Source organism: Pleurodeles waltl, chromosome 7 (assembly GCF_031143425.1).
Source record: "Pleurodeles waltl isolate 20211129_DDA chromosome 7, aPleWal1.hap1.20221129, whole genome shotgun sequence".
Classification (NCBI taxonomy): Eukaryota; Metazoa; Chordata; class Amphibia; order Caudata; family Salamandridae; genus Pleurodeles; species Pleurodeles waltl.
The window spans coordinates 1,047,852,454-1,047,880,173 of NC_090446.1; the positions used below are offsets into that span (position 1 = coordinate 1,047,852,454).

The 27,720-nt window shown below is 49.1% G+C and overlaps 1 protein-coding gene across 1 annotated transcript in view; it reads left to right on the forward strand.

Moving 5' to 3' along the window:
- Nucleotides 1–27,720, forward strand: part of NOL11 (nucleolar protein 11) — a 425,248-nt gene that overhangs the window by 83,094 nt on the left and 314,434 nt on the right. The window contains exon 8 of the mRNA XM_069199905.1: nt 6,400–6,476. Within this exon, the coding sequence (XP_069056006.1) occupies nt 6,400–6,476 (77 nt within the window). The remainder of the gene's footprint in view (nt 1–6,399; nt 6,477–27,720) is intronic.

The following is a 27,720-nucleotide window of genomic DNA, read 5'->3' on the forward strand; positions in this document are numbered from 1 at the left end:
TACGTCTCCTTCCTGTCTTTTCCTGTACATGAATACGTGCTCCAGGCAGCACCACTCTGCTGGGGTGTGACATAACTGTCAGTGATGGCAGCTGTAACTTGATCTGCATAATCCTGCTTTGATGAGCTTAGTTGCTGTAGTTAAACTGCAAAATCCTGCTGTTTTGAGAGCTAGGTAGGCCTTTTCTTGCATTGTTGAAGTACCTCTGGAGCTGCAAGGCGCCATGGAGGCAAAGCATGCCACAGATGAGGGTCGCATAGCTTTGGTAGGCTTCAGCTGGGATACCTGGGCTCAATCGGAGCTTTGGAGGTTTGTTGTGGCTAGCCTTCAACTATGAGCGAGGCCACCCAGGGTTCAGTGGAGGGATGCTGGCAACCGCATAGCTAGGATGGCCATGTTTTGAGAATGGGTGAGGGTGCTGCTTTGCTACCACACAGAGTATTAAACAAAATCTCCTAACTGGGGTCTGTCAATCGGCCCCTCCCATCTTTCTGGATGTTGTGAGAGGGGGGTCAACCTTGCTCTGTGTAGTTAGGACCAAACAGATGGTCCCTGACATCACCTGTCATTTGTGCGATAGAAAAGCCCCACCAGTCTCCAGCGAGGGGTAGATCAGTTTAATTGGGCACACCCGGACTCGCAGCATAATGACTGGGTGGAAGATGGGCAAGGTAAAGTGTCTGGGTGCCCCTTAACCGGCCAAAAAAGAGAAGTACTCAAAACTGCCATTACCCATGTTCTCCCCCCAAAGGACAGGTTGCGCATCCCATAAAACCTGGGGAATATCCTAAGATGGGTGGGAAACCTTGAAGGATGGAGAGTGCTAGACCTGACAAGTTTTTAACACCTGGGCTTAAATCAGGGATTCCAGGCACCAACATGTCTATGATTTTGTGCTGGAAAGAACCCACAGAGCTTTAACTTCTAGGCCCACTCGGAGTTTCCCTCTGTGGCCTATAATTGTCAGGGACTTGAAAGATGTGGCTAAGACAGGCCTCTTCACAGTATCCTGGCAGAAACAGGACATTTGCTTTGAGCAAAATCTTAATTTTTCCCGACTATGTGGCAAAGGTGCAGTGTCAATAGTTTCCCTTCAATGAAGTGAAGTAGAAACTCGGAGCTATGTAACTTCAGTACATGTTATGCCTGGCCAAGTTAAAGATTCTCCACAAATCTTGCTGGTGGTCTCAAATTCACCAGAAACAGTAGGAGCCAGGGGGCCAGGCTCCCCTCTGAGTCTGGTGTAGGGAAACAAGGTCATAGTGTTTCTCCACTGTGCTGACGGTAACACACAATCCATGATATGACAGCTTACGGCGCAGTGTCCACAGTTGAGTTAGGTTCAGAAATGTAAAGTGGGTGGGAGTTGTGAATGGGAAATCATTGACAAACTACAACAGGACACATGGCACCAGGGTTCCACCATGGCAAGGCAGTTAGCATGTAAACCGATCGCCTGGATTGTGAATGGTATAAGTAACAAGTTTAAGCAAGGAGCACTCCTACAGTATGTTAGGCTTTCCCTGGTTGTGGTCCTCCTACAACTTCCTGAGCTGGCACGAGTACAGTAACTGTTCCATAAGTCCTTTGTTTAGGAAACTGGACTTCTTTGCAGATGTCCCCCACTTTTTGTCCCCAGTTGAACTGCTAGATTCTGGTTTTCGACTGACATTGCACTGAAGCCTGCTAACCAGGCTCCAGTGCCAGCGTTCTTTCCCCTAAAAGCAAACTACTCATTTGTAAAACAATTGGCAGGACTTTAGCACCCCTACAAGACCCTAGTAAATGGTACCCCGGTACCTAGGCCATGGGTACTAAATAGGGTCCCTAAGTGCTGCAGCTTGAGAATCCAAGTTCATTGTGCCCGTTTAGGGCTGCACACGGGGTCTGTACCTGAGACAGCTTTTTTTCCACTTGGGGAGACTTGCAAAATCAGTTAGAATAAGATCAAAACAACAAAAATCCAATCAATATTTCTCAAGTGATACTTAAAAGCAAGTATGCAAACGTAGCACTTTAAAAACATGCACTTCTCTTAGGTTGATTAAGATAGTTCTAGTCCCACATACACTGGGCTCCGCAAGGTGATCGGACAGCAGGACTGTTCCATGGTAAGTAGTGTTAGGAAAAGGGCCTTCCTGGCCGCCTGTGATACGCCGATCGGCAGTAAGAACCACACATTTTTACGGTACCTGAGCTATTGCTGGAGCACGAAGATGTCTGTCTCCTAAATCGGGGTTGGTGACATGGCAGTCCCCCTGAGTTGAGTTCTGACCTCATGGCAGTGGAGCAGATTAGCAGACGGAAGGCAAACAAGCCCATCAGCCCGAGCGAGTTGCAGGGTTTCAATGCAGCAGTCTTACTCACATTTGACCCCCCTCTCCTGAGTTTGGTGTCGGCAGGCACTCCGTCATGGTGAGAATCCCTGGTTGTCAAGGTGACTCTGGAGTCCGCGCACAAAGACTTCCCTCGGCACTGGGGTGTCAGCTCACACACAGAGTGGTTGCTATTGGTGCAGAGTGCAGGTTGTTGGAGCCCTTGGAGTTTTCTTGGGTAGCAAAAATGTTGTAGAAGGCAGTGTCGATCCTCCCTTACTGCCAATAGTAGCAGGCAACAGGCCAGCACAGCAGATCAAGTTGCAGAGCGGTACTCCCTCCTGGCAGCACAACAAACAGCCAGCAGTAGGCCAACACAGCAAATTGAGTAGCAAAGTGGCAGTCCCTCCTGGCAACACAGCTCCTCTTCTTGGCAGAGGCTCCTCAGGACCCAAAAGTGAACTGATTTGTTGGGGTTTGGGGTCCAGTACTTATACCAAAATGTGTCTTCGAAGTGGGGAGACTTCAAAGAGGGCTTTGAAGATCAGAGTCTCTTCTCTTTATACCCTGGCTCCAGACACTCTGCACGGAGATATGCAGCCCTTTGTGTTTGGAGAGTCACAGCCCTATTCAGGTATAGGTGTGAGCCCATCAGCCAGGTGGTAGGTAATCAGGATGCAAATGTCACACTCAGGCTCCATTTGTGTGACTGTCTAGAGGGAATCCACAAGGCCCAGCTGTCATCAACCCCAGCTATGTATTCAGAGACAGGCTGAGGGGCACAGAAAGATTAAAGTAATAACATTTCAACTTTTTAACAGTGACAGATTTAGAATTTAAAATCCAACTTCACCATAAGTTGTGATTTTATGTTGTGAGTTCAGAGATGCCAAGCTCCAAATTTCTATCTCTTCTCAATTGGAAGTTACACTTGAAGGATGCTCCAAGATAACTCAGAGTGGCCAGGCCCTTTAACACCTCTTTAAGTCCCTAGTAAATGGTACCCCTGGTACCTAAGGCATCGGTATGGAAGAGGGCCCCTAAGAGCTACAGCACAACTTGTGCCACTCTAAGGGACCCAACACCAACCTCATGCAGACTGCCATTGCAGGCTGTGGGAGAAGGTGTTCCCTAAAAGTGAAAACACAACACGGTTACAGCCTGTGTGCCATGCTCCCTAAACACTGCATGTACTCTTTGAGTCACCCCTACTGCTGGCCTTACAGCTCTAAGGCATGTTGCATTATATTACAGGTGTAGATATATCAACAAGTGTGGATATGCACCTGCTACTTTTTAGTCGATTCTCAGAAGTAATTTAACAGGGAAGCCATTTTAAATATATGTGCTGGACACTGTTCAATATGAGTTCCCCTGCTAGATGAAAGCTTCACTGAAAATAGGGATGTTTGGTATCAAACATCTCATCTTAATAAACCCTCACTGCTTCCAGTGAAAGATTTATTAATACATGCAACCAGAGAGCAACTTAGAGGTACCTCCTAAAAACCTACCAACTGCTGGTAAGCTCACTGATTAGTTCTAGATGTTCTTCTGCCAACAGTTGAGAGTCTAACCCCCGAAGGTGAGAGCCTTTGCTCTCTGGTTCTCAGACACAAAACACTGCTCTTGCAAGGGTGGTAACCCACCCCTCCCAACAGCATGACCTGCAAATCCTCATTCCTGGGCAGGAGGCTTTAAAGAAGCCCACCTCCCTTGGTATGCGGAACTGGCCTTCCTCGGAAGAAGATGCTGCCCAAACTCGCCCTTACCCCAAAAGGAAGATGCTGCCCAAAGCCCCACTCCCTCCCTCAGCAGGGGCCAGCTGGACAGACTGGGAGATTAAACTATACAGGAGGTGTTTTGCCTTTCCAGGCTGGATGCTCCTCTAGGGTGACCAGCCTGAAATGCACAAAGCCTTAGAAATTCTGCCATATTGTGTGTGGTAGAATTAGAAATTCTTGGACAGTGTGATTTCAATGCACAAAGGAACTGGCCATCTAGGGTGTAGTGACCCAAAAGGTAAGTATCCCATTGACTACAACCCTTCACTCCCCTTAAGGCACCCTAAATTGAGTATTTAGGGGACCCCTGATACCAGATCCTCAGATCATTGCTTGACACAAAAGGAGTGGGCAAGAAGCCTGCTGAACCCGAGGATCAAGGAGCACGACAGATTTGGCACCAACTCTGCTAGCCTGCCTACTGCACCCAAACCTCGAGGAGCAACTAACCTGTCCTGTCGCTGCAGCCTCCCAAGAAACCGGGAGAGCTGCCAGTGCTTTGCAAATCGCCAAGAGAAACTCCCTTGAATCAAAGGAGCTGCTTCCCTCCCACTGCAGTCACCCATGGAAAGAAGTGTGAGAATCAGGACAGCTGCTGGACAGCACCACTGCACCTGAGCCGCTTAGCCTGCGCTGAAGTGGCCCAACTATGCCAGTGTGGTTCCCAGGCCCTCCAGAGACAAAGACCACTCCGAGCTTGCCCTCTGTGAACTTCCTGATGACGTCTGAAGCCTCTTTATGCAGACTCCCCCAGCAACCGCTAGTGACCAAAAGACAAAGACCCGACACCTTGGGAAACCTCTGCACCCGTCCATCCTGAACCGAGAAGAGGACCAAGGTTGCCCCTACATCTCCCCGCCTTGTGAGACCTGAGCCCATTTGTTGGCTTGGTCAGACTGGGGACCCCAGGGAGAAGTGGACCAACGGTGTCCCTTCATGCCAGAGGACCTCAAGGGCCTGCTCACCCCGTCCCCCCCCCCCCCCCCCCCTCCCATGAGCTCCCCTGGACTGACCTTCCAGTCCCAACCTACAGCAACTTCTTGACAGCACCATTTCACATTGAAGTGAATGGGACACCTGACGCCGTAACACACCTCTGCACCTAGATGCCCTAAAGCCTCGTAAGGTGACCAGTTGGTAAGGCCTTGGACCCTGCCCCATACTCACCTTAAGTCCTGGAGAGCAGTCCCGTAAGCCGCTGTGAAGTGTACGAATGTAGTCCATGTTTTTCCCGATAGGATAACATTACAGCACCTAAAAACTGGAGAAAAAAAAATCCAACCTCGAATAGTACTCACCTAATTCTGATGATCTTGGTATCAAAGTTCATATAAAAATGTTATTTTTATAAATTGGTATCGGATTTCTTTGAGTGTGTCTCTCACTTATTGTAGGAGTGTGTGCCTTACATGCTTAGGACTACCCTCTGATATGCCTAACTGCTCGACCACACTACCACAGAAGAGAGCATTTGGGATGGCATTTGTGCCTCTGTGATACCTCTAGGGTTTGCCTGGACTCTTTGCACAGTGTACCTCATTTTGGCCCACTATATAAAGAGCCAGCTTTCTATACACTGCACCATGCCTTTGGAGCTGACTAGGGCCTACCTTAGGACTGACTTGTATGTAATAAAAAAGAAAACTGTGTGCCTAGCAAGTAGATACTCTTGCCAAGTCGACATAACTGCGTGCACACACAGGTTCTGTAGTGGCGGGCCTCTGACATGTTTGGGCTACTGTAGCGGGTGGCACAATCAGTGCTGCAGGCACAGGGGTAACTTTTAATTTACAGGCCCTGGGCACATATAGTGCACTTCACTAGGGACTCACTAGTAAATTAAACATTTCAGTTTTGGGTAAGCCAAAATTACCACAGTTTAGAGTACAGAGCACCTGCACTTTAGCACTGGTCAGCAGTGGTAAAGTGCCCAGAATCTTAAAAGCCAGCAAAAATGAAGTCAGAAAACAGGAGATGAGAGGACAAAAAGTTAAGGGAAACCACTCCAAGGATGCCAGGGATAACAGTGATCTACTGACCCTTCACGAGTTAAGTTCCACTTCATCTCGATAGACCCTTGTGCTAAGACATACTGAGCGTGTTGAGAACATGTATGTAGGATGGATTTGTAGCAAATGCTTGGTAACAAGATTCCGTGCATGTTGAGTGTCTGAGCGCTAGGACCCATGTTGTATACTGTAGTTGTTGCATACTGTTTGTTTCTAGTTAGTTGGTATGCTAATCATTGGCTGAGGTTAGTAACTTGCAGTATGAACTGCATTTCTTTTATTGCTTTGTAGAATACCTTTCCATATGGAACACAAAGTTTCAAACTCTTCAGAGTTCTAAAGAGCTGCCACAGGGAACCAGTGGTCAAGTAAGTATTGTCTTGAAAATGTTCTAGTTTGTAGACTATGTATACTTTTTCACCATCCATCTGGCCTTCTTTTTCAAATCTAATTTCAGGTGACAACCTCTAATGCATAATAATCTGTAAGATGTTGTAACCCCCCCTAACCCAAAGCAGATCATTAAGGGCTAATCGTCTTTAAAAACAAAAGTTTAATGCTGTTTTACAGCTCACAGATTAGTAGCTCAGTATTGTTCATGTTCTCACAATAGGAACTTTGTTGAAAGCCAGGACAAGTTGTAGTTATGTGAAAGGGTTCTTTTAGAGTTAACTTGCTTAGTTCATAAGTAAAGGTCTTCTCATCTGTAGGAAATTGGCTCTGTATATACTATCTCAAAGTGAGAGATAGAGTCCAAGGGTTGCCCTTAGAGCTTGATAGTGGCAAAATTAGACACTACTAATGCTCTATTTTGTGGTATTGTGGTCAAGCAGTAGGCTTATCAGAGGGTAGTGTTAAGCATTTGTTGCACACACACAGGCAATAAATGAGGAACACACACTCAAACACAACTCAAGGCCAATAGGTTTTTATATAGAAAAATATTATTTTCTTAATGTATTTTAGAACCACAAGATTCAGAATTCAAGTAAATACATAAATTGTAAGGTACTTGGCATAGGTAAGTATAGAAATTTGAAAGAAAACAGTAAGGTACACAGTTTTGACAAAAATGGCAATAAGCTATTTTAAAAGTGGACACTGCAAAAATCAACAGTTCCTGGGGGAGGTAAGTACTAGTTAGTTTATCAGATAAGGAAAGCACTTAAAAGTTCAGTCTCCGGGGCGTAGGCAGCCCACCGTTGGGGTTCAAGGCAATCCCAAACACCCAGCACCAGTAACTCAGGGCCGGTCAGGTGCAGAGGTCAAAGGAGGGCCCAAATAAAATAGGGACCTATGGAGACTAGGGGTGCTCCGGTTCCAGTCTGCTAGCAGGTAAGTGCAAGCGTCCTCGGGGAGCAGACCAGGGTTTTTTAGTTGAGCACTGGGGGCGGGGGGGTCATAAGCACACAAAATATTCCCTCAGCTGCACAAGGGCGGCCGGGTGCAGTGTGCAAAGTAGGTGTCTGGTTTTAGATAGGAATTAATACAGGGACCCAGGGGTCACTCTGGCGATGCAGGCAGGGCACAGGGGGGCTTCTCGGGCCAGCCACCGCCTGGGCAGCGATGAGGGCCGCCTGCTGGTCACTCCTGCACCGGTAGTTGGTTTCTCTCAGGCTTGGGGGCTGCGAGTGCAGTGCTTCTTCCAGGCGTTGGGTTCTTTGTTACTGGGAAGTCGCGGTCAGGGGGAGCCTCCGGGTTCTCTCTGCAAGCGTCGCCGTGGGGTTGCAAGGAGGTCATCTCAGGGTGTCCATGTCGTGGGAGTCACCTGGGGGTCCTCGCTGCAGTGTTGGTTTCTCTGGACACGAGCCAGGGGTGTCAGGTGCAGTGTTAGAGACTCGCGCTTCCGGAGTGAGACTCGAGTCCCTTAAAGATAGTTTCTTCCTGGATGTTCAGAGAGCCTCTGTCCTCAGAAGTTTCTTGGTTCTTTGGGTTGCAGAGCAATCCTCCGAGTTGGCAGAAGTCGCTGGTCCCGCTGTGTAAGGAAATGCCTCCTTGGCATGGTTGCCCCCTGACTTTTTGCCTTTGCTGATGCTATGTTTACAATTGAAAGTGTGCTGAGGCCTGCTAACCAGGCCCCAGCACCAGTGTTCTTTCCCTAACCTGTACTTTTGTATCCACAATTGGCAGACCCTGGCATCCAGATAAGTCCCTTGTAACTGGTACTTCTAGTACCAAGGGCCCTGATGCCAAGGAAGGTCTCTAAGGGCTGCAGCATGTCTTATGCCACCCTGGAGACCTCTCACTCAGCACAGACACACTGCTTACCAGCTTGTGTGTGCTAGTGAGGACAAAACGAGTAAGTCGACATGGCACTCCCCTCAGGGTGCCATGCCAGCCTCTCACTGCCTATGCAGTATAGGTAAGACACCCCTCTAGCAGGCCTTACAGCCCTAAGGCAGGGTGCACTATACCATAGGTGAGGGTACCAGTGCATGAGCATGGTACCCCTACAGTGTCTAAACAAAACCTTAGACATTGTAAGTGCAGAGTAGCCATAAGAGTATATGGTCTGGGAGTCTGTCAAACACGAACTCCACAGCACCATAATGGCTACACTGAAAACTGGGAAGTTTGGTATCAAACTTCTCAGCACAATAAATGCACACTGATGCCAGTGTACATTTTATTGTACAATACACCACAGAGGGCACCTTAGAGGTGCCCCCTGAAACTTAACCGACTATCTGTGTAGGCTGACTAGTTTTAGCAGCCTGCCACAAACCGAGACATGTTGCTGGCCCCATGGGGAGAGTGCCTTTGTCACTCTGAGGCCAGTAACAAAGCCTGCACTGGGTGGAGATGCTAACACCTCTCCCAGGCAGGAATTGTCACACCTGGCGGTGAGCCTCAAAGGCTCACCTCCTTTGTGCCAACCCAGCAGGACACTCCAGCTAGTGGAGTTGCCCGCCCCCTCCGGCCAGGCCCCACTTTTGGCGGCAAGGCCGGAGAAAATAATGAGAAAAACAAGGAGGAGTCACTGGCCAGTCAGGACAGCCCCTAAGGTGTCCTGAGCTGAGGTGACTCTAACTTTTAGAAATCCTCCATCTTGCAGATGGAGGATTCCCCCAATAGGGTTAGGATTGTGACCCCCTCCCCTTGGGAGGAGGCACAAAGAGGGTGTACCCACCCTCAGGGCTAGTAGCCATTGGCTACTAACCCCCCAGACCTAAACACGCCCTTAAATTTAGTATTTAAGGGCTACCCTGAACCCTAGAAAATTAGATTCCTGCAACTACAAGAAGAAGGACTGCCCAGCTGAAAACCCCTGCAGCGGAAGACCAGAAGACGACAACTGCCTTGGCTCCAGAAACTCACCGGCCTGTCTCCTGCCTTCCAAAGATCCTGCTCCAGCGACGCCTTCCAAAGGGACCAGCGACCTCGACATCCTCTGAGGACTGCCCCTGCTTCGAAAAGACAAGAAACTCCCGAGGACAGCGGACCTGCTCCAAGAAAAGCTGCAACTTTGTTTCCAGCAGCTTTAAAGAACCCTGCAAGCTCCCCGCAAGAAGCGTGAGACTGGCAACACTGCACCCGGCGACCCCGACTCGGCTGGTGGCGATCCAACACCTCAGGAGGGACCCCAGGACCACTCTGATACTGTGAGTACCAAAACCTGTCCCCCCTGAGCCCCCACAGCGCCGCCTGCAGAGGGAATCCCGAGGCTTCCCCTGACCGCGACTCTTTGAACCTAAAGTCCCGACGCCTGGGAGAGACCCTGCACCCGCAGCCCCCAGGGCCTGAAGGACCGGACTTTCACTGGAGAAGTGACCCCCAGGAGTCCCTCTCCCTTGCCCAAGTGGAGGTTTCCCCGAGGAATCCCCCCCTTGCCTGCCTGCAGCGCTGAAGAGATCCCGAGATCTCTCATAGACTAACATTGAAAACCCGACGCTTGTTTCTACACTGCACCCGGCCGCCCCCGCGCTGCTGAGGGTGAAATTTCTGTGTGGACTTGTGTCCCCTCCGGTGCCCTACAAAACCCCCCTGGTCTGCCCTCCGAAGACGCGGGTACTTACCTGCAAGCAGACCGGAACCGGGGCACCCCCTTCTCTCCATTCTAGCCTATGTGTTTTGGGCACCACTTTGAACTCTGCACCTGACCGGCCCTGAGCTGCTGGTGTGGTGACTTTGGGGTTGCTCTGAACCCCCAACGGTGGGCTACCTTGGACCCAGAACTGAACCCTGTAAGTGTCCTACTTACCTGGTAAAACTAACAAAGACTTACCTCCCCCAGGAACTGTGAAAATTGCACTAAGTGTCCACTTTTAAAACAGCTATTTGTCAATAACTTGAAAAGTATACATGCAATTTTGATGATTTGAAGTTCCTAAAGTACTTACCTGCAATACCCTTCGAATGAGATATTACATGTAGAATTTGAACCTGTGGTTCTTAAAATAAACTAAGAAAAGATATTTTTCTATATAAAAACCTATTGGCTGGATTTGTCTCTGAGTGTGTGTACCTCATTTATTGTCTTGTGTATGTACAACAAATGCTTAACACTACTCCTTGGATAAGCCTACTGCTCGACCACACTACCACAAAATAGAGCATTAGTATTATCTATTTTTACCACTATTTTACCTCTAAGGGGAACCCTTGGACTCTGTGCATGCTATTCCTTACTTTGAAATAGCACATACAGAGCCAACTTCCTACATTGGTGGATCAGCGGTGGGGTACAAGACTTTGCATTTGCTGGACTACTCAGCCAATACCTGATCACACGACAAATTCCAAAATTGTCATTAGAAATTGATTTTTGCAATTTGAAAAGTTTTCTAAATTCTTAAAAGTCCTGCTAGGGCCTTGTGTGTTAAGTCCCTGTTTAGCATTGTCCTTTAGAGTTTAAAAAGTTTGTAAAAGTTTGAATTAGATTCTAGAACCAGTTTTAGTTTCTTAAAAAGTATTCCAACTTTTAGAAGCATAATGTCTAGCACAGATGTGAATGTGGTGGAACTCGACACCACACCTTACCTCCATCTACAGATGAGAGAGCTAAGGTCACTCTGTAAACTAAAGAAAATAGCAATGGGCCCCAAACCTACCAAAGTACAGCTCCAGGAGCTTTTGGCAGAGTTTGAAAAGGCCAACCCCTCTGAGGATGGCAACTCAGAGGATGAAGATAGTGACTTGGAGGGAAATTCCCCCCCTCCAGTCCTACTTAGGGAGAGCAGGGCTTCTCAAGCCCTGACTCCACAAATAATAGTCAGAGATGCTGGTTCCCTCACAGGAGGGACCAACAACTCTGAAATCACTGAGGATAACTCCAGTGAAGAGGACATCCAGTTAGCCAGGATGGCCAAAAGATTGGCTTTGGAAAGACAGATCCTAGCCATAGAGAGGGAAAGACAAGAGATGGGCCTAGGACCCATCAATGGTGGCAGCAACATAAATAGGGTCAGAGATTCTCCTGACATGTTGAAAATCCCCAAAGGGATTGTAACTAAATATGAAGATGGTGATGACATCACCAAATGGTTCACAGCTTTTGAGAGGGCTTGTGTAACCAGAAAAGTGAACAGATCTCACTGGGGTGCTCTCCTTTGGGAAATGTTCACAGGAAAGTGTAGGGATAGACTCCTCACACTCTCTGGACAAGATGCAGAATCTTATGACCTCATGAAGGGTACCCTGATTGAGGGCTTTGGATTCTCCACTGAGGAGTACAGGATTAGGTTCAGGGGGGCTCAAAAATCCTCGAGCCAGACCTGGGTTGACTTTGTTGACTACTCAGTGAAAACACTAGATGGTTGGATTCAAGGCAGTGGTGTAAGTAATTATGATGGGCTGTACAATTTATTTGTGAAAGAACACCTGTTAAGTAATTGTGTCAATGATAAACTGCATCAGCATCTGGTAGACCTAGGACCAATTTCTCCCCAAGAATTGGGAAAGAAGGCGGACCATTGGGTCAAGACAAGGGTGTCCAAGACTTCAACAGGGGGTGACCAAAAGAAAGGGGTCACAAAGACTCCCCAGCAGAAGGGTGATGAGACAACCAAAACTAAAAATAGTAAAGAGTCTTCTACAGGCCCCCAAAAACCTGCACAGGAGGGTGGGCCCAGAGCCTCTTCACAAAACAATGGGTACAAGGGTAAAAACTTTGATCCCAAAAAGGCCTGGTGTCATAGCTGTAAACAGCATGGACACCAAACTGGAGACAAGGCCTGTCCCAAGAAAGGTTCCACTCCAAACTCCCATCCAGGTAACACTGGTATGGCTAGTCTCCAAGTGGGATCAACAGTGTGCCCAGAGCAAATCAGGGTTCACACTGAAGCTACTCTAGTTTCTGAGGGTGGGGTGGATTTAGCCACACTAGCTGTCTGGCCGCCTAACATGCAAAAATACAGACAACAACTCTTAATTAATGGGACTAGAATAGAGGGCCTGAGGGATACAGGTGCCAGTGTCACCATGGTGACAGAGAAACTGGTTTCCCCTGGCCAATACCTGACTGGAAAAACTTACACAGTCACCAACGCTGACAATCAGAGAAAAGTACATCCCATGGCAATGGTTACTTTAGAATGGGGAGGGGTCAATGGCCTGAAACAGGTGGTGGTCTCCTCAAATATCCCAGTGGACTGTCTGCTTGGAAATGACCTGGAGTCCTCAGCATGGGCTGAGGTAGAGCTAAAAACCCATGCAGCAATGCTGGGTATCCCTGAACTGGTGTGTGTGAAAACAAGAGCACAATGCAAGGCACAGGGTGAAAAAGTAGAGCTGGAGTCTGGAAAAATGGCCCAGCCTACCAAGAGAACAGGAAAGTCAGTTGGGAAACCAACTGCAACACAGCAAAAGAAAGGGAACCTCTCTTCTCAGGAAGAAGTTCTGCCCTCTGAGGGAACTGAGCCTTTGGAGCTTGAACCTTATCAGGTTGAGCTCTTAGGCCCAGGGGGACCCTCAAGGGAAGAGCTGTGTAAGGGACAAGAAACCTGTCCCTCTCTGGAAGGCCTTAGGCAGCAAGCTGCTGAAGAGTCCAAAGGCAAGAAAAATGGAACACATAGGGTCTATTGGGAAGATGGACTCCTGTACACTGAGGCCAGAGACCCCAAACCTGGTGCCACTAGGAGAGTGGTAGTGCCTCAGCTGTTCAGAGAGTTCATCCTAACATTGGCCCATGACATCCCCCTTGCTGGACATTTGGGACAAACCAAGACGTGGGAGAGGTTAGTCAACCACTTCTACTGGCCCAATATGTCCAACATGGTTAAGGAGTTTTGCCTCTCCTGCCCCACCTGTCAAGCCAGTGGTAAGACAGGTGGGCATCCAAAGGCCCCCCTCATTCCACTTCCAGTGGTGGGGGTGCCCTTTGAAAGAGTGGGTGTGGACATAGTTGGTCCACTGGAACCTCCCACAGCCTCAGGAAATATGTATATCCTGGTAGTAGTGGATCATGCTACCAGGTATCCTGAAGCTATTCCCCTTAGGTCGACTACTGCCCCTGCAGTAGCCAAGGCCCTCATTGGTATCTTTACCAGAGTGGGTTTCCCTAAGGAGGTGGTGTCTGACAGAGGTACCAACTTCATGTCAGCCTACCTAAAGCACATGTGGAATGAGTGTGGAGTGACTTATAAATTCACTACACCATACCATCCACAAACTAATGGCTTAGTTGAGAGATTCAACAAGACATTAAAAGGCATGATCATGGGGCTCCCAGAAAAACTCAAAAGGAGATGGGATGTCCTCCTGCCATGTCTGCTTTTCGCTTACAGGGAGGTACCACAGAAGGGAGTAGGGTTCTCACCCTTTGAACTTCTGTTTGGTCATCCTGTAAGGGGACCACTTGCCCTTGTTAAAGAAGGCTGGGAGAGACCTCCATGAGCCTAAACAGGACATAGTGGACTATGTACTTGGCCTTCGCTCTAGAATGGCAGAGTACATGGAAAAGGCAACCAAAAACCTTGAGGCCAGCCAACAGCTCCAGAAGTTTTGGTATGACCAAAAGGCTGCACTGGTTGAGTTCCAACCAGGGCAGAAAGTCTGGGTTCTGGAGCCTGTGGCTCCCAGGGCGCTCCAGGACAAATGGAGTGGCCCTTACCCAGTACTAGAGAGGAAGAGTCAGGTCACCTACTTGGTGGACCTGGGCACAAGCAGGAGCCCCAAAAGGGTGATCCATGTAAACCGCCTTAAGCTCTTCCACGACAGGGCTGATGTCAATCTGTTGATGGTAACAGATGAGGATCAGGAGGCAGAGAGTGAACCTCTCCCTGATCTTCTGTCATCAGACCCAAAAGATGGTACAGTAGATGGAGTGATCTACTCAGACACCCTCTCTGGCCAACAGCAAGCTGATTGTAGGAGAGTCCTACAACAGTTCCCTGAACTCTTCTCCTTAACCCCTGGTCAGACACACCTGTGTACCCATGATGTGGACACAGGAGACAGCATGCCTGTCAAGAACAAAATCTTTAGACAGTCTGACCATGTTAAGGAAAGCATCAAGGTGGAAGTCCACAAGATGCTGGAATTGGGAGTCATTGAGCGCTCTGACAGCCCCTGGGCTAGCCCAGTGGTCTTAGTCCCCAAACCTCACACCACAGATGGAAAGAAAGAGATGAGGTTTTGTGTGGACTACAGAGGGCTCAATTCTGTCACCAAGACAGATGCTCATCCAATTCCAAGAGCTGATGAGCTCATTGATAAATTAGGTGCTGCCAAATTTCTAAGTACCTTTGACTTGACAGCAGGGTACTGGCAAATAAAAATGGCACCTGGAGCAAAAGAAAAGACAGCATTCTCCACACCTGATGGGCATTATCAGTTTACTGTTATGCCCTTTGGTTTAAAGAATGCCCCTGCCACCTTCCAAAGGTTGGTGAATCAAGTCCTTGCTGGCTTGGAGTCCTTTAGCACAGCTTATCTTGATGATATTGCTGTCTTTAGCTCCACCTGGCAGGATCACCTGGTCCACCTGAGGAAGGTTTTGAAGGCTCTGCAATCTGCAGGCCTCTCTATCAAAGCATCCAAATGCCAGATAGGGCAGGGAACTGTGGTTTACTTGGGACACCTTGTAGGTGGAGGCCAAGTTCAGCCACTCCAACCCAAGATCCAGACTATTCTGGACTGGGTAGCTCCAAAAACCCAGACTCAAGTCAGGGCATTCCTTGGCTTGACTGGGTACTACAGGAGGTTTGTGAAGGGATATGGATCCATTGTGACAGCCCTCACTGAGCTCACCTCCAAGAAAATGCCCAAGAAAGTGAACTGGACTGTGGACTGCCAACAGGCCTTTGACACCCTGAAACAGGCAATGTGCTCAGCACCAGTTCTCAAAGCTCCAGATTATTCTAAGCAGTTCATTGTGCAGACTGATGCCTCTGAACATGGGATAGGGGCAGTTTTGTCCCAAACAAATGATGATGGCCTTGACCAGCCTGTTGCTTTCATTAGCAGGAGGTTACTCCCCAGGGAGCAGCGTTGGAGTGCCATTGAGAGGGAGGCCTTTGCTGTGGTTTGGTCCCTGAAGAAGCTGAGACCATACCTCTTTGGGACTCACTTCCTAGTTCAAACTGACCACAGACCTCTCAAATGGCTAATGCAAATGAAAGGTGAAAATCCTAAACTGTTGAGGTGGTCCATCTCCCTACAGGGAATGGACTTTATAGTGGAACACAGACCTGGGACTGCCCATGCCAATGCAGATGGCCTTTCCAGGTTCTTCCACTTAGAAAATGAAGACTCTCTTGGGAAAGGTTAGTCTCATCCTCTTTCGTTTGGGGGGGGGTTGTGTAAGGAAATGCCTCCTTGGCATGGTTGCCCCCTGACTTTTTGCCTTTGCTGATGCTATGTTTACAATTGAAAGTGTGCTGAGGCCTGCTAACCAGGCCCCAGCACCAGTGTTCTTTCCCTAACCTGTACTTTTGTATCCACAATTGGCAGACCCTGGCATCCAGATAAGTCCCTTGTAACTGGTACTTCTAGTACCAAGGGCCCTGATGCCAAGGAAGGTCTCTAAGGGCTGCAGCATGTCTTATGCCACCCTGGAGACCTCTCACTCAGCACAGACACACTGCTTACCAGCTTGTGTGTGCTAGTGAGGACAAAACGAGTAAGTCGACATGGCACTCCCCTCAGGGTGCCATGCCAGCCTCTCACTGCCTATGCAGTATAGGTAAGACACCCCTCTAGCAGGCCTTACAGCCCTAAGGCAGGGTGCACTATACCATAGGTGAGGGTACCAGTGCATGAGCATGGTACCCCTACAGTGTCTAAACAAAACCTTAGACATTGTAAGTGCAGAGTAGCCATAAGAGTATATGGTCTGGGAGTCTGTCAAACACGAACTCCACAGCACCATAATGGCTACACTGAAAACTGGGAAGTTTGGTATCAAACTTCTCAGCACAATAAATGCACACTGATGCCAGTGTACATTTTATTGTACAATACACCACAGAGGGCACCTTAGAGGTGCCCCCTGAAACTTAACCGACTATCTGTGTAGGCTGACTAGTTTTAGCAGCCTGCCACAAACCGAGACATGTTGCTGGCCCCATGGGGAGAGTGCCTTTGTCACTCTGAGGCCAGTAACAAAGCCTGCACTGGGTGGAGATGCTAACACCTCTCCCAGGCAGGAATTGTCACACCTGGCGGTGAGCCTCAAAGGCTCACCTCCTTTGTGCCAACCCAGCAGGACACTCCAGCTAGTGGAGTTGCCCGCCCCCTCCGGCCAGGCCCCACTTTTGGCGGCAAGGCCGGAGAAAATAATGAGAAAAACAAGGAGGAGTCACTGGCCAGTCAGGACAGCCCCTAAGGTGTCCTGAGCTGAGGTGACTCTAACTTTTAGAAATCCTCCATCTTGCAGATGGAGGATTCCCCCAATAGGGTTAGGATTGTGACCCCCTCCCCTTGGGAGGAGGCACAAAGAGGGTGTACCCACCCTCAGGGCTAGTAGCCATTGGCTACTAACCCCCCAGACCTAAACACGCCCTTAAATTTAGTATTTAAGGGCTACCCTGAACCCTAGAAAATTAGATTCCTGCAACTACAAGAAGAAGGACTGCCCAGCTGAAAACCCCTGCAGCGGAAGACCAGAAGACGACAACTGCCTTGGCTCCAGAAACTCACCGGCCTGTCTCCTGCCTTCCAAAGATCCTGCTCCAGCGACGCCTTCCAAAGGGACCAGCGACCTCGACATCCTCTGAGGACTGCCCCTGCTTCGAAAAGACAAGAAACTCCCGAGGACAGCGGACCTGCTCCAAGAAAAGCTGCAACTTTGTTTCCAGCAGCTTTAAAGAACCCTGCAAGCTCCCCGCAAGAAGCGTGAGACTGGCAACACTGCACCCGGCGACCCCGACTCGGCTGGTGGCGATCCAACACCTCAGGAGGGACCCCAGGACCACTCTGATACTGTGAGTACCAAAACCTGTCCCCCCTGAGCCCCCACAGCGCCGCCTGCAGAGGGAATCCCGAGGCTTCCCCTGACCGCGACTCTTTGAACCTAAAGTCCCGACGCCTGGGAGAGACCCTGCACCCGCAGCCCCCAGGGCCTGAAGGACCGGACTTTCACTGGAGAAGTGACCCCCAGGAGTCCCTCTCCCTTGCCCAAGTGGAGGTTTCCCCGAGGAATCCCCCCCTTGCCTGCCTGCAGCGCTGAAGAGATCCCGAGATCTCTCATAGACTAACATTGAAAACCCGACGCTTGTTTCTACACTGCACCCGGCCGCCCCCGCGCTGCTGAGGGTGAAATTTCTGTGTGGACTTGTGTCCCCTCCGGTGCCCTACAAAACCCCCCTGGTCTGCCCTCCGAAGACGCGGGTACTTACCTGCAAGCAGACCGGAACCGGGGCACCCCCTTCTCTCCATTCTAGCCTATGTGTTTTGGGCACCACTTTGAACTCTGCACCTGACCGGCCCTGAGCTGCTGGTGTGGTGACTTTGGGGTTGCTCTGAACCCCCAACGGTGGGCTACCTTGGACCCAGAACTGAACCCTGTAAGTGTCCTACTTACCTGGTAAAACTAACAAAGACTTACCTCCCCCAGGAACTGTGAAAATTGCACTAAGTGTCCACTTTTAAAACAGCTATTTGTCAATAACTTGAAAAGTATACATGCAATTTTGATGATTTGAAGTTCCTAAAGTACTTACCTGCAATACCCTTCGAATGAGATATTACATGTAGAATTTGAACCTGTGGTTCTTAAAATAAACTAAGAAAAGATATTTTTCTATATAAAAACCTATTGGCTGGATTTGTCTCTGAGTGTGTGTACCTCATTTATTGTCTTGTGTATGTACAACAAATGCTTAACACTACTCCTTGGATAAGCCTACTGCTCGACCACACTACCACAAAATAGAGCATTAGTATTATCTATTTTTACCACTATTTTACCTCTAAGGGGAACCCTTGGACTCTGTGCATGCTATTCCTTACTTTGAAATAGCACATACAGAGCCAACTTCCTACATTGGTGGATCAGCGGTGGGGTACAAGACTTTGCATTTGCTGGACTACTCAGCCAATACCTGATCACACGACAAATTCCAAAATTGTCATTAGAAATTGATTTTTGCAATTTGAAAAGTTTTCTAAATTCTTAAAAGTCCTGCTAGGGCCTTGTGTGTTAAGTCCCTGTTTAGCATTGTCCTTTAGAGTTTAAAAAGTTTGTAAAAGTTTGAATTAGATTCTAGAACCAGTTTTAGTTTCTTAAAAAGTATTCCAACTTTTAGAAGCATAATGTCTAGCACAGATGTGAATGTGGTGGAACTCGACACCACACCTTACCTCCATCTACAGATGAGAGAGCTAAGGTCACTCTGTAAACTAAAGAAAATAGCAATGGGCCCCAAACCTACCAAAGTACAGCTCCAGGAGCTTTTGGCAGAGTTTGAAAAGGCCAACCCCTCTGAGGATGGCAACTCAGAGGATGAAGATAGTGACTTGGAGGGAAATTCCCCCCCTCCAGTCCTACTTAGGGAGAGCAGGGCTTCTCAAGCCCTGACTCCACAAATAATAGTCAGAGATGCTGGTTCCCTCACAGGAGGGACCAACAACTCTGAAATCACTGAGGATAACTCCAGTGAAGAGGACATCCAGTTAGCCAGGATGGCCAAAAGATTGGCTTTGGAAAGACAGATCCTAGCCATAGAGAGGGAAAGACAAGAGATGGGCCTAGGACCCATCAATGGTGGCAGCAACATAAATAGGGTCAGAGATTCTCCTGACATGTTGAAAATCCCCAAAGGGATTGTAACTAAATATGAAGATGGTGATGACATCACCAAATGGTTCACAGCTTTTGAGAGGGCTTGTGTAACCAGAAAAGTGAACAGATCTCACTGGGGTGCTCTCCTTTGGGAAATGTTCACAGGAAAGTGTAGGGATAGACTCCTCACACTCTCTGGACAAGATGCAGAATCTTATGACCTCATGAAGGGTACCCTGATTGAGGGCTTTGGATTCTCCACTGAGGAGTACAGGATTAGGTTCAGGGGGGCTCAAAAATCCTCGAGCCAGACCTGGGTTGACTTTGTTGACTACTCAGTGAAAACACTAGATGGTTGGATTCAAGGCAGTGGTGTAAGTAATTATGATGGGCTGTACAATTTATTTGTGAAAGAACACCTGTTAAGTAATTGTGTCAATGATAAACTGCATCAGCATCTGGTAGACCTAGGACCAATTTCTCCCCAAGAATTGGGAAAGAAGGCGGACCATTGGGTCAAGACAAGGGTGTCCAAGACTTCAACAGGGGGTGACCAAAAGAAAGGGGTCACAAAGACTCCCCAGCAGAAGGGTGATGAGACAACCAAAACTAAAAATAGTAAAGAGTCTTCTACAGGCCCCCAAAAACCTGCACAGGAGGGTGGGCCCAGAGCCTCTTCACAAAACAATGGGTACAAGGGTAAAAACTTTGATCCCAAAAAGGCCTGGTGTCATAGCTGTAAACAGCATGGACACCAAACTGGAGACAAGGCCTGTCCCAAGAAAGGTTCCACTCCAAACTCCCATCCAGGTAACACTGGTATGGCTAGTCTCCAAGTGGGATCAACAGTGTGCCCAGAGCAAATCAGGGTTCACACTGAAGCTACTCTAGTTTCTGAGGGTGGGGTGGATTTAGCCACACTAGCTGTCTGGCCGCCTAACATGCAAAAATACAGACAACAACTCTTAATTAATGGGACTAGAATAGAGGGCCTGAGGGATACAGGTGCCAGTGTCACCATGGTGACAGAGAAACTGGTTTCCCCTGGCCAATACCTGACTGGAAAAACTTACACAGTCACCAACGCTGACAATCAGAGAAAAGTACATCCCATGGCAATGGTTACTTTAGAATGGGGAGGGGTCAATGGCCTGAAACAGGTGGTGGTCTCCTCAAATATCCCAGTGGACTGTCTGCTTGGAAATGACCTGGAGTCCTCAGCATGGGCTGAGGTAGAGCTAAAAACCCATGCAGCAATGCTGGGTATCCCTGAACTGGTGTGTGTGAAAACAAGAGCACAATGCAAGGCACAGGGTGAAAAAGTAGAGCTGGAGTCTGGAAAAATGGCCCAGCCTACCAAGAGAACAGGAAAGTCAGTTGGGAAACCAACTGCAACACAGCAAAAGAAAGGGAACCTCTCTTCTCAGGAAGAAGTTCTGCCCTCTGAGGGAACTGAGCCTTTGGAGCTTGAACCTTATCAGGTTGAGCTCTTAGGCCCAGGGGGACCCTCAAGGGAAGAGCTGTGTAAGGGACAAGAAACCTGTCCCTCTCTGGAAGGCCTTAGGCAGCAAGCTGCTGAAGAGTCCAAAGGCAAGAAAAATGGAACACATAGGGTCTATTGGGAAGATGGACTCCTGTACACTGAGGCCAGAGACCCCAAACCTGGTGCCACTAGGAGAGTGGTAGTGCCTCAGCTGTTCAGAGAGTTCATCCTAACATTGGCCCATGACATCCCCCTTGCTGGACATTTGGGACAAACCAAGACGTGGGAGAGGTTAGTCAACCACTTCTACTGGCCCAATATGTCCAACATGGTTAAGGAGTTTTGCCTCTCCTGCCCCACCTGTCAAGCCAGTGGTAAGACAGGTGGGCATCCAAAGGCCCCCCTCATTCCACTTCCAGTGGTGGGGGTGCCCTTTGAAAGAGTGGGTGTGGACATAGTTGGTCCACTGGAACCTCCCACAGCCTCAGGAAATATGTATATCCTGGTAGTAGTGGATCATGCTACCAGGTATCCTGAAGCTATTCCCCTTAGGTCGACTACTGCCCCTGCAGTAGCCAAGGCCCTCATTGGTATCTTTACCAGAGTGGGTTTCCCTAAGGAGGTGGTGTCTGACAGAGGTACCAACTTCATGTCAGCCTACCTAAAGCACATGTGGAATGAGTGTGGAGTGACTTATAAATTCACTACACCATACCATCCACAAACTAATGGCTTAGTTGAGAGATTCAACAAGACATTAAAAGGCATGATCATGGGGCTCCCAGAAAAACTCAAAAGGAGATGGGATGTCCTCCTGCCATGTCTGCTTTTCGCTTACAGGGAGGTACCACAGAAGGGAGTAGGGTTCTCACCCTTTGAACTTCTGTTTGGTCATCCTGTAAGGGGACCACTTGCCCTTGTTAAAGAAGGCTGGGAGAGACCTCCATGAGCCTAAACAGGACATAGTGGACTATGTACTTGGCCTTCGCTCTAGAATGGCAGAGTACATGGAAAAGGCAACCAAAAACCTTGAGGCCAGCCAACAGCTCCAGAAGTTTTGGTATGACCAAAAGGCTGCACTGGTTGAGTTCCAACCAGGGCAGAAAGTCTGGGTTCTGGAGCCTGTGGCTCCCAGGGCGCTCCAGGACAAATGGAGTGGCCCTTACCCAGTACTAGAGAGGAAGAGTCAGGTCACCTACTTGGTGGACCTGGGCACAAGCAGGAGCCCCAAAAGGGTGATCCATGTAAACCGCCTTAAGCTCTTCCACGACAGGGCTGATGTCAATCTGTTGATGGTAACAGATGAGGATCAGGAGGCAGAGAGTGAACCTCTCCCTGATCTTCTGTCATCAGACCCAAAAGATGGTACAGTAGATGGAGTGATCTACTCAGACACCCTCTCTGGCCAACAGCAAGCTGATTGTAGGAGAGTCCTACAACAGTTCCCTGAACTCTTCTCCTTAACCCCTGGTCAGACACACCTGTGTACCCATGATGTGGACACAGGAGACAGCATGCCTGTCAAGAACAAAATCTTTAGACAGTCTGACCATGTTAAGGAAAGCATCAAGGTGGAAGTCCACAAGATGCTGGAATTGGGAGTCATTGAGCGCTCTGACAGCCCCTGGGCTAGCCCAGTGGTCTTAGTCCCCAAACCTCACACCACAGATGGAAAGAAAGAGATGAGGTTTTGTGTGGACTACAGAGGGCTCAATTCTGTCACCAAGACAGATGCTCATCCAATTCCAAGAGCTGATGAGCTCATTGATAAATTAGGTGCTGCCAAATTTCTAAGTACCTTTGACTTGACAGCAGGGTACTGGCAAATAAAAATGGCACCTGGAGCAAAAGAAAAGACAGCATTCTCCACACCTGATGGGCATTATCAGTTTACTGTTATGCCCTTTGGTTTAAAGAATGCCCCTGCCACCTTCCAAAGGTTGGTGAATCAAGTCCTTGCTGGCTTGGAGTCCTTTAGCACAGCTTATCTTGATGATATTGCTGTCTTTAGCTCCACCTGGCAGGATCACCTGGTCCACCTGAGGAAGGTTTTGAAGGCTCTGCAATCTGCAGGCCTCTCTATCAAAGCATCCAAATGCCAGATAGGGCAGGGAACTGTGGTTTACTTGGGACACCTTGTAGGTGGAGGCCAAGTTCAGCCACTCCAACCCAAGATCCAGACTATTCTGGACTGGGTAGCTCCAAAAACCCAGACTCAAGTCAGGGCATTCCTTGGCTTGACTGGGTACTACAGGAGGTTTGTGAAGGGATATGGATCCATTGTGACAGCCCTCACTGAGCTCACCTCCAAGAAAATGCCCAAGAAAGTGAACTGGACTGTGGACTGCCAACAGGCCTTTGACACCCTGAAACAGGCAATGTGCTCAGCACCAGTTCTCAAAGCTCCAGATTATTCTAAGCAGTTCATTGTGCAGACTGATGCCTCTGAACATGGGATAGGGGCAGTTTTGTCCCAAACAAATGATGATGGCCTTGACCAGCCTGTTGCTTTCATTAGCAGGAGGTTACTCCCCAGGGAGCAGCGTTGGAGTGCCATTGAGAGGGAGGCCTTTGCTGTGGTTTGGTCCCTGAAGAAGCTGAGACCATACCTCTTTGGGACTCACTTCCTAGTTCAAACTGACCACAGACCTCTCAAATGGCTAATGCAAATGAAAGGTGAAAATCCTAAACTGTTGAGGTGGTCCATCTCCCTACAGGGAATGGACTTTATAGTGGAACACAGACCTGGGACTGCCCATGCCAATGCAGATGGCCTTTCCAGGTTCTTCCACTTAGAAAATGAAGACTCTCTTGGGAAAGGTTAGTCTCATCCTCTTTCGTTTGGGGGGGGGTTGTGTAAGGAAATGCCTCCTTGGCATGGTTGCCCCCTGACTTTTTGCCTTTGCTGATGCTATGTTTACAATTGAAAGTGTGCTGAGGCCTGCTAACCAGGCCCCAGCACCAGTGTTCTTTCCCTAACCTGTACTTTTGTATCCACAATTGGCAGACCCTGGCATCCAGATAAGTCCCTTGTAACTGGTACTTCTAGTACCAAGGGCCCTGATGCCAAGGAAGGTCTCTAAGGGCTGCAGCATGTCTTATGCCACCCTGGAGACCTCTCACTCAGCACAGACACACTGCTTACCAGCTTGTGTGTGCTAGTGAGGACAAAACGAGTAAGTCGACATGGCACTCCCCTCAGGGTGCCATGCCAGCCTCTCACTGCCTATGCAGTATAGGTAAGACACCCCTCTAGCAGGCCTTACAGCCCTAAGGCAGGGTGCACTATACCATAGGTGAGGGTACCAGTGCATGAGCATGGTACCCCTACAGTGTCTAAACAAAACCTTAGACATTGTAAGTGCAGAGTAGCCATAAGAGTATATGGTCTGGGAGTCTGTCAAACACGAACTCCACAGCACCATAATGGCTACACTGAAAACTGGGAAGTTTGGTATCAAACTTCTCAGCACAATAAATGCACACTGATGCCAGTGTACATTTTATTGTACAATACACCACAGAGGGCACCTTAGAGGTGCCCCCTGAAACTTAACCGACTATCTGTGTAGGCTGACTAGTTTTAGCAGCCTGCCACAAACCGAGACATGTTGCTGGCCCCATGGGGAGAGTGCCTTTGTCACTCTGAGGCCAGTAACAAAGCCTGCACTGGGTGGAGATGCTAACACCTCTCCCAGGCAGGAATTGTCACACCTGGCGGTGAGCCTCAAAGGCTCACCTCCTTTGTGCCAACCCAGCAGGACACTCCAGCTAGTGGAGTTGCCCGCCCCCTCCGGCCAGGCCCCACTTTTGGCGGCAAGGCCGGAGAAAATAATGAGAAAAACAAGGAGGAGTCACTGGCCAGTCAGGACAGCCCCTAAGGTGTCCTGAGCTGAGGTGACTCTAACTTTTAGAAATCCTCCATCTTGCAGATGGAGGATTCCCCCAATAGGGTTAGGATTGTGACCCCCTCCCCTTGGGAGGAGGCACAAAGAGGGTGTACCCACCCTCAGGGCTAGTAGCCATTGGCTACTAACCCCCCAGACCTAAACACGCCCTTAAATTTAGTATTTAAGGGCTACCCTGAACCCTAGAAAATTAGATTCCTGCAACTACAAGAAGAAGGACTGCCCAGCTGAAAACCCCTGCAGCGGAAGACCAGAAGACGACAACTGCCTTGGCTCCAGAAACTCACCGGCCTGTCTCCTGCCTTCCAAAGATCCTGCTCCAGCGACGCCTTCCAAAGGGACCAGCGACCTCGACATCCTCTGAGGACTGCCCCTGCTTCGAAAAGACAAGAAACTCCCGAGGACAGCGGACCTGCTCCAAGAAAAGCTGCAACTTTGTTTCCAGCAGCTTTAAAGAACCCTGCAAGCTCCCCGCAAGAAGCGTGAGACTGGCAACACTGCACCCGGCGACCCCGACTCGGCTGGTGGCGATCCAACACCTCAGGAGGGACCCCAGGACCACTCTGATACTGTGAGTACCAAAACCTGTCCCCCCTGAGCCCCCACAGCGCCGCCTGCAGAGGGAATCCCGAGGCTTCCCCTGACCGCGACTCTTTGAACCTAAAGTCCCGACGCCTGGGAGAGACCCTGCACCCGCAGCCCCCAGGGCCTGAAGGACCGGACTTTCACTGGAGAAGTGACCCCCAGGAGTCCCTCTCCCTTGCCCAAGTGGAGGTTTCCCCGAGGAATCCCCCCCTTGCCTGCCTGCAGCGCTGAAGAGATCCCGAGATCTCTCATAGACTAACATTGAAAACCCGACGCTTGTTTCTACACTGCACCCGGCCGCCCCCGCGCTGCTGAGGGTGAAATTTCTGTGTGGACTTGTGTCCCCCCCGGTGCCCTACAAAACCCCCCTGGTCTGCCCTCCGAAGACGCGGGTACTTACCTGCAAGCAGACCGGAACCGGGGCACCCCCTTCTCTCCATTCTAGCCTATGTGTTTTGGGCACCACTTTGAACTCTGCACCTGACCGGCCCTGAGCTGCTGGTGTGGTGACTTTGGGGTTGCTCTGAACCCCCAACGGTGGGCTACCTTGGACCCAGAACTGAACCCTGTAAGTGTCCTACTTACCTGGTAAAACTAACAAAGACTTACCTCCCCCAGGAACTGTGAAAATTGCACTAAGTGTCCACTTTTAAAACAGCTATTTGTCAATAACTTGAAAAGTATACATGCAATTTTGATGATTTGAAGTTCCTAAAGTACTTACCTGCAATACCCTTCGAATGAGATATTACATGTAGAATTTGAACCTGTGGTTCTTAAAATAAACTAAGAAAAGATATTTTTCTATATAAAAACCTATTGGCTGGATTTGTCTCTGAGTGTGTGTACCTCATTTATTGTCTTGTGTATGTACAACAAATGCTTAACACTACTCCTTGGATAAGCCTACTGCTCGACCACACTACCACAAAATAGAGCATTAGTATTATCTATTTTTACCACTATTTTACCTCTAAGGGGAACCCTTGGACTCTGTGCATGCTATTCCTTACTTTGAAATAGCACATACAGAGCCAACTTCCTACACGCTGGATGAGTCTCTTCTGGACGCAGTCCGGTAGGGCTGGGGCCAAGTCAGTTGTTGTCTCCGTCATTACTGTGGGAATTTCAGGTCGGCAGTCCTTCTTCTTGTTTCAGGTCGTCAGGAATCTGTTTTCCTGGGTTCGGGGTCGCCCTTAAATACTCAATTTAGGGGTGTTTCTGTCCCTGAAGGTGGCTACACCCTCCTTGTGCCCCCTCCCTGTGGGGAGGGGGCACATCCCTAACCCTATTGGGGGAAATCCTCCAAAGCAAGATGGAGGATTTTCTAAGGTAGGGGGTCACCTCAGCTTAGGACACCTTAGGGGCTGTCTGTACGGTGGTGACTCCTTGTTTTTCTCATTATCTCCTCCGGACTTGCTGCCAAAAGTGGGGTCTGCGTCCGTGGGGGGCGGGCATCTCCACTAGCTGGAGTGCCCTGGGGTGCTGTAACACCATGCTTGAGCTTTGAGGATCATCACCAGTTGTTACAGTTCCTGCAGGGTGAGGTGTGAAGCAGCTCCACCCTGTACAGGCTTTGTTCCTGGTAACGGAGTGCACAAAGGCACTCACCCCATGTGGCCAGAAACCCGTCTGGATGTGGCAGGCTGGCAGAAACTGGTCAGCCTAGCACTAGTAGTTGGGCTGGTATACAGAGGGCATCTCTAAGATGCCCTCTGTGTGCATTTCTCAATAAATCTCACACTGGCATCAGTGTGGATTTATTTTGCTGAAAAGTTTGATACCAAACTTTCCAGTATTCAGTGTAGCCATTATGGAACTGTGGAGTTCGTGTTTGACAGACTCCTAGACCATATACTCTTTATGGCTACCCTGCACTTACAATGTCTCTAAGAATTGACTTATACACTGTAGGGGCATAGTGTTCATGCAGCTATGCCCACACCTGTGGTATAGTGCACCCTGCCTTAGGGCTGTGAGGCCTGCTAGAGGGGTGACTTACCTATGCCACAGGCAGAGGGTTGTGGGCATGGCACCCTAAGGGGAGTGCCATATCGACTTAGTATTTTTCTCCCCACCAGCACACACAAGCTGTGAGGCAGTGTGCATGTGCTGAGTGAGGGGTCCCCAGTCTGGCATAATACATGCTGCAGCCCTTAGAGAAGTTCCCTGGCCACAGGGCCCTTGGTACCAGGGGTACCAGTTACAAGGGACTTATCTGAGTGCCAGGGCTGTGCCAATTGTGGAGACAAAGGTACAGTTTTAGGGAAAGAACACTGGTGCTGGGGCCTGGTTAGCAGGGTCCCAGTACACTTTCAATCATAACTAGCATCAACAAAAGGCAAGAAGTTATGAGGTAACCATGCCAACAGTGGCATTTTCCTACATCATCTTTGATCACTGTAATCATAATCTGTTGTATACATACTTGATATACAAGAATCTTTGCAGCTTAGAAAGGAACTACTTAATCG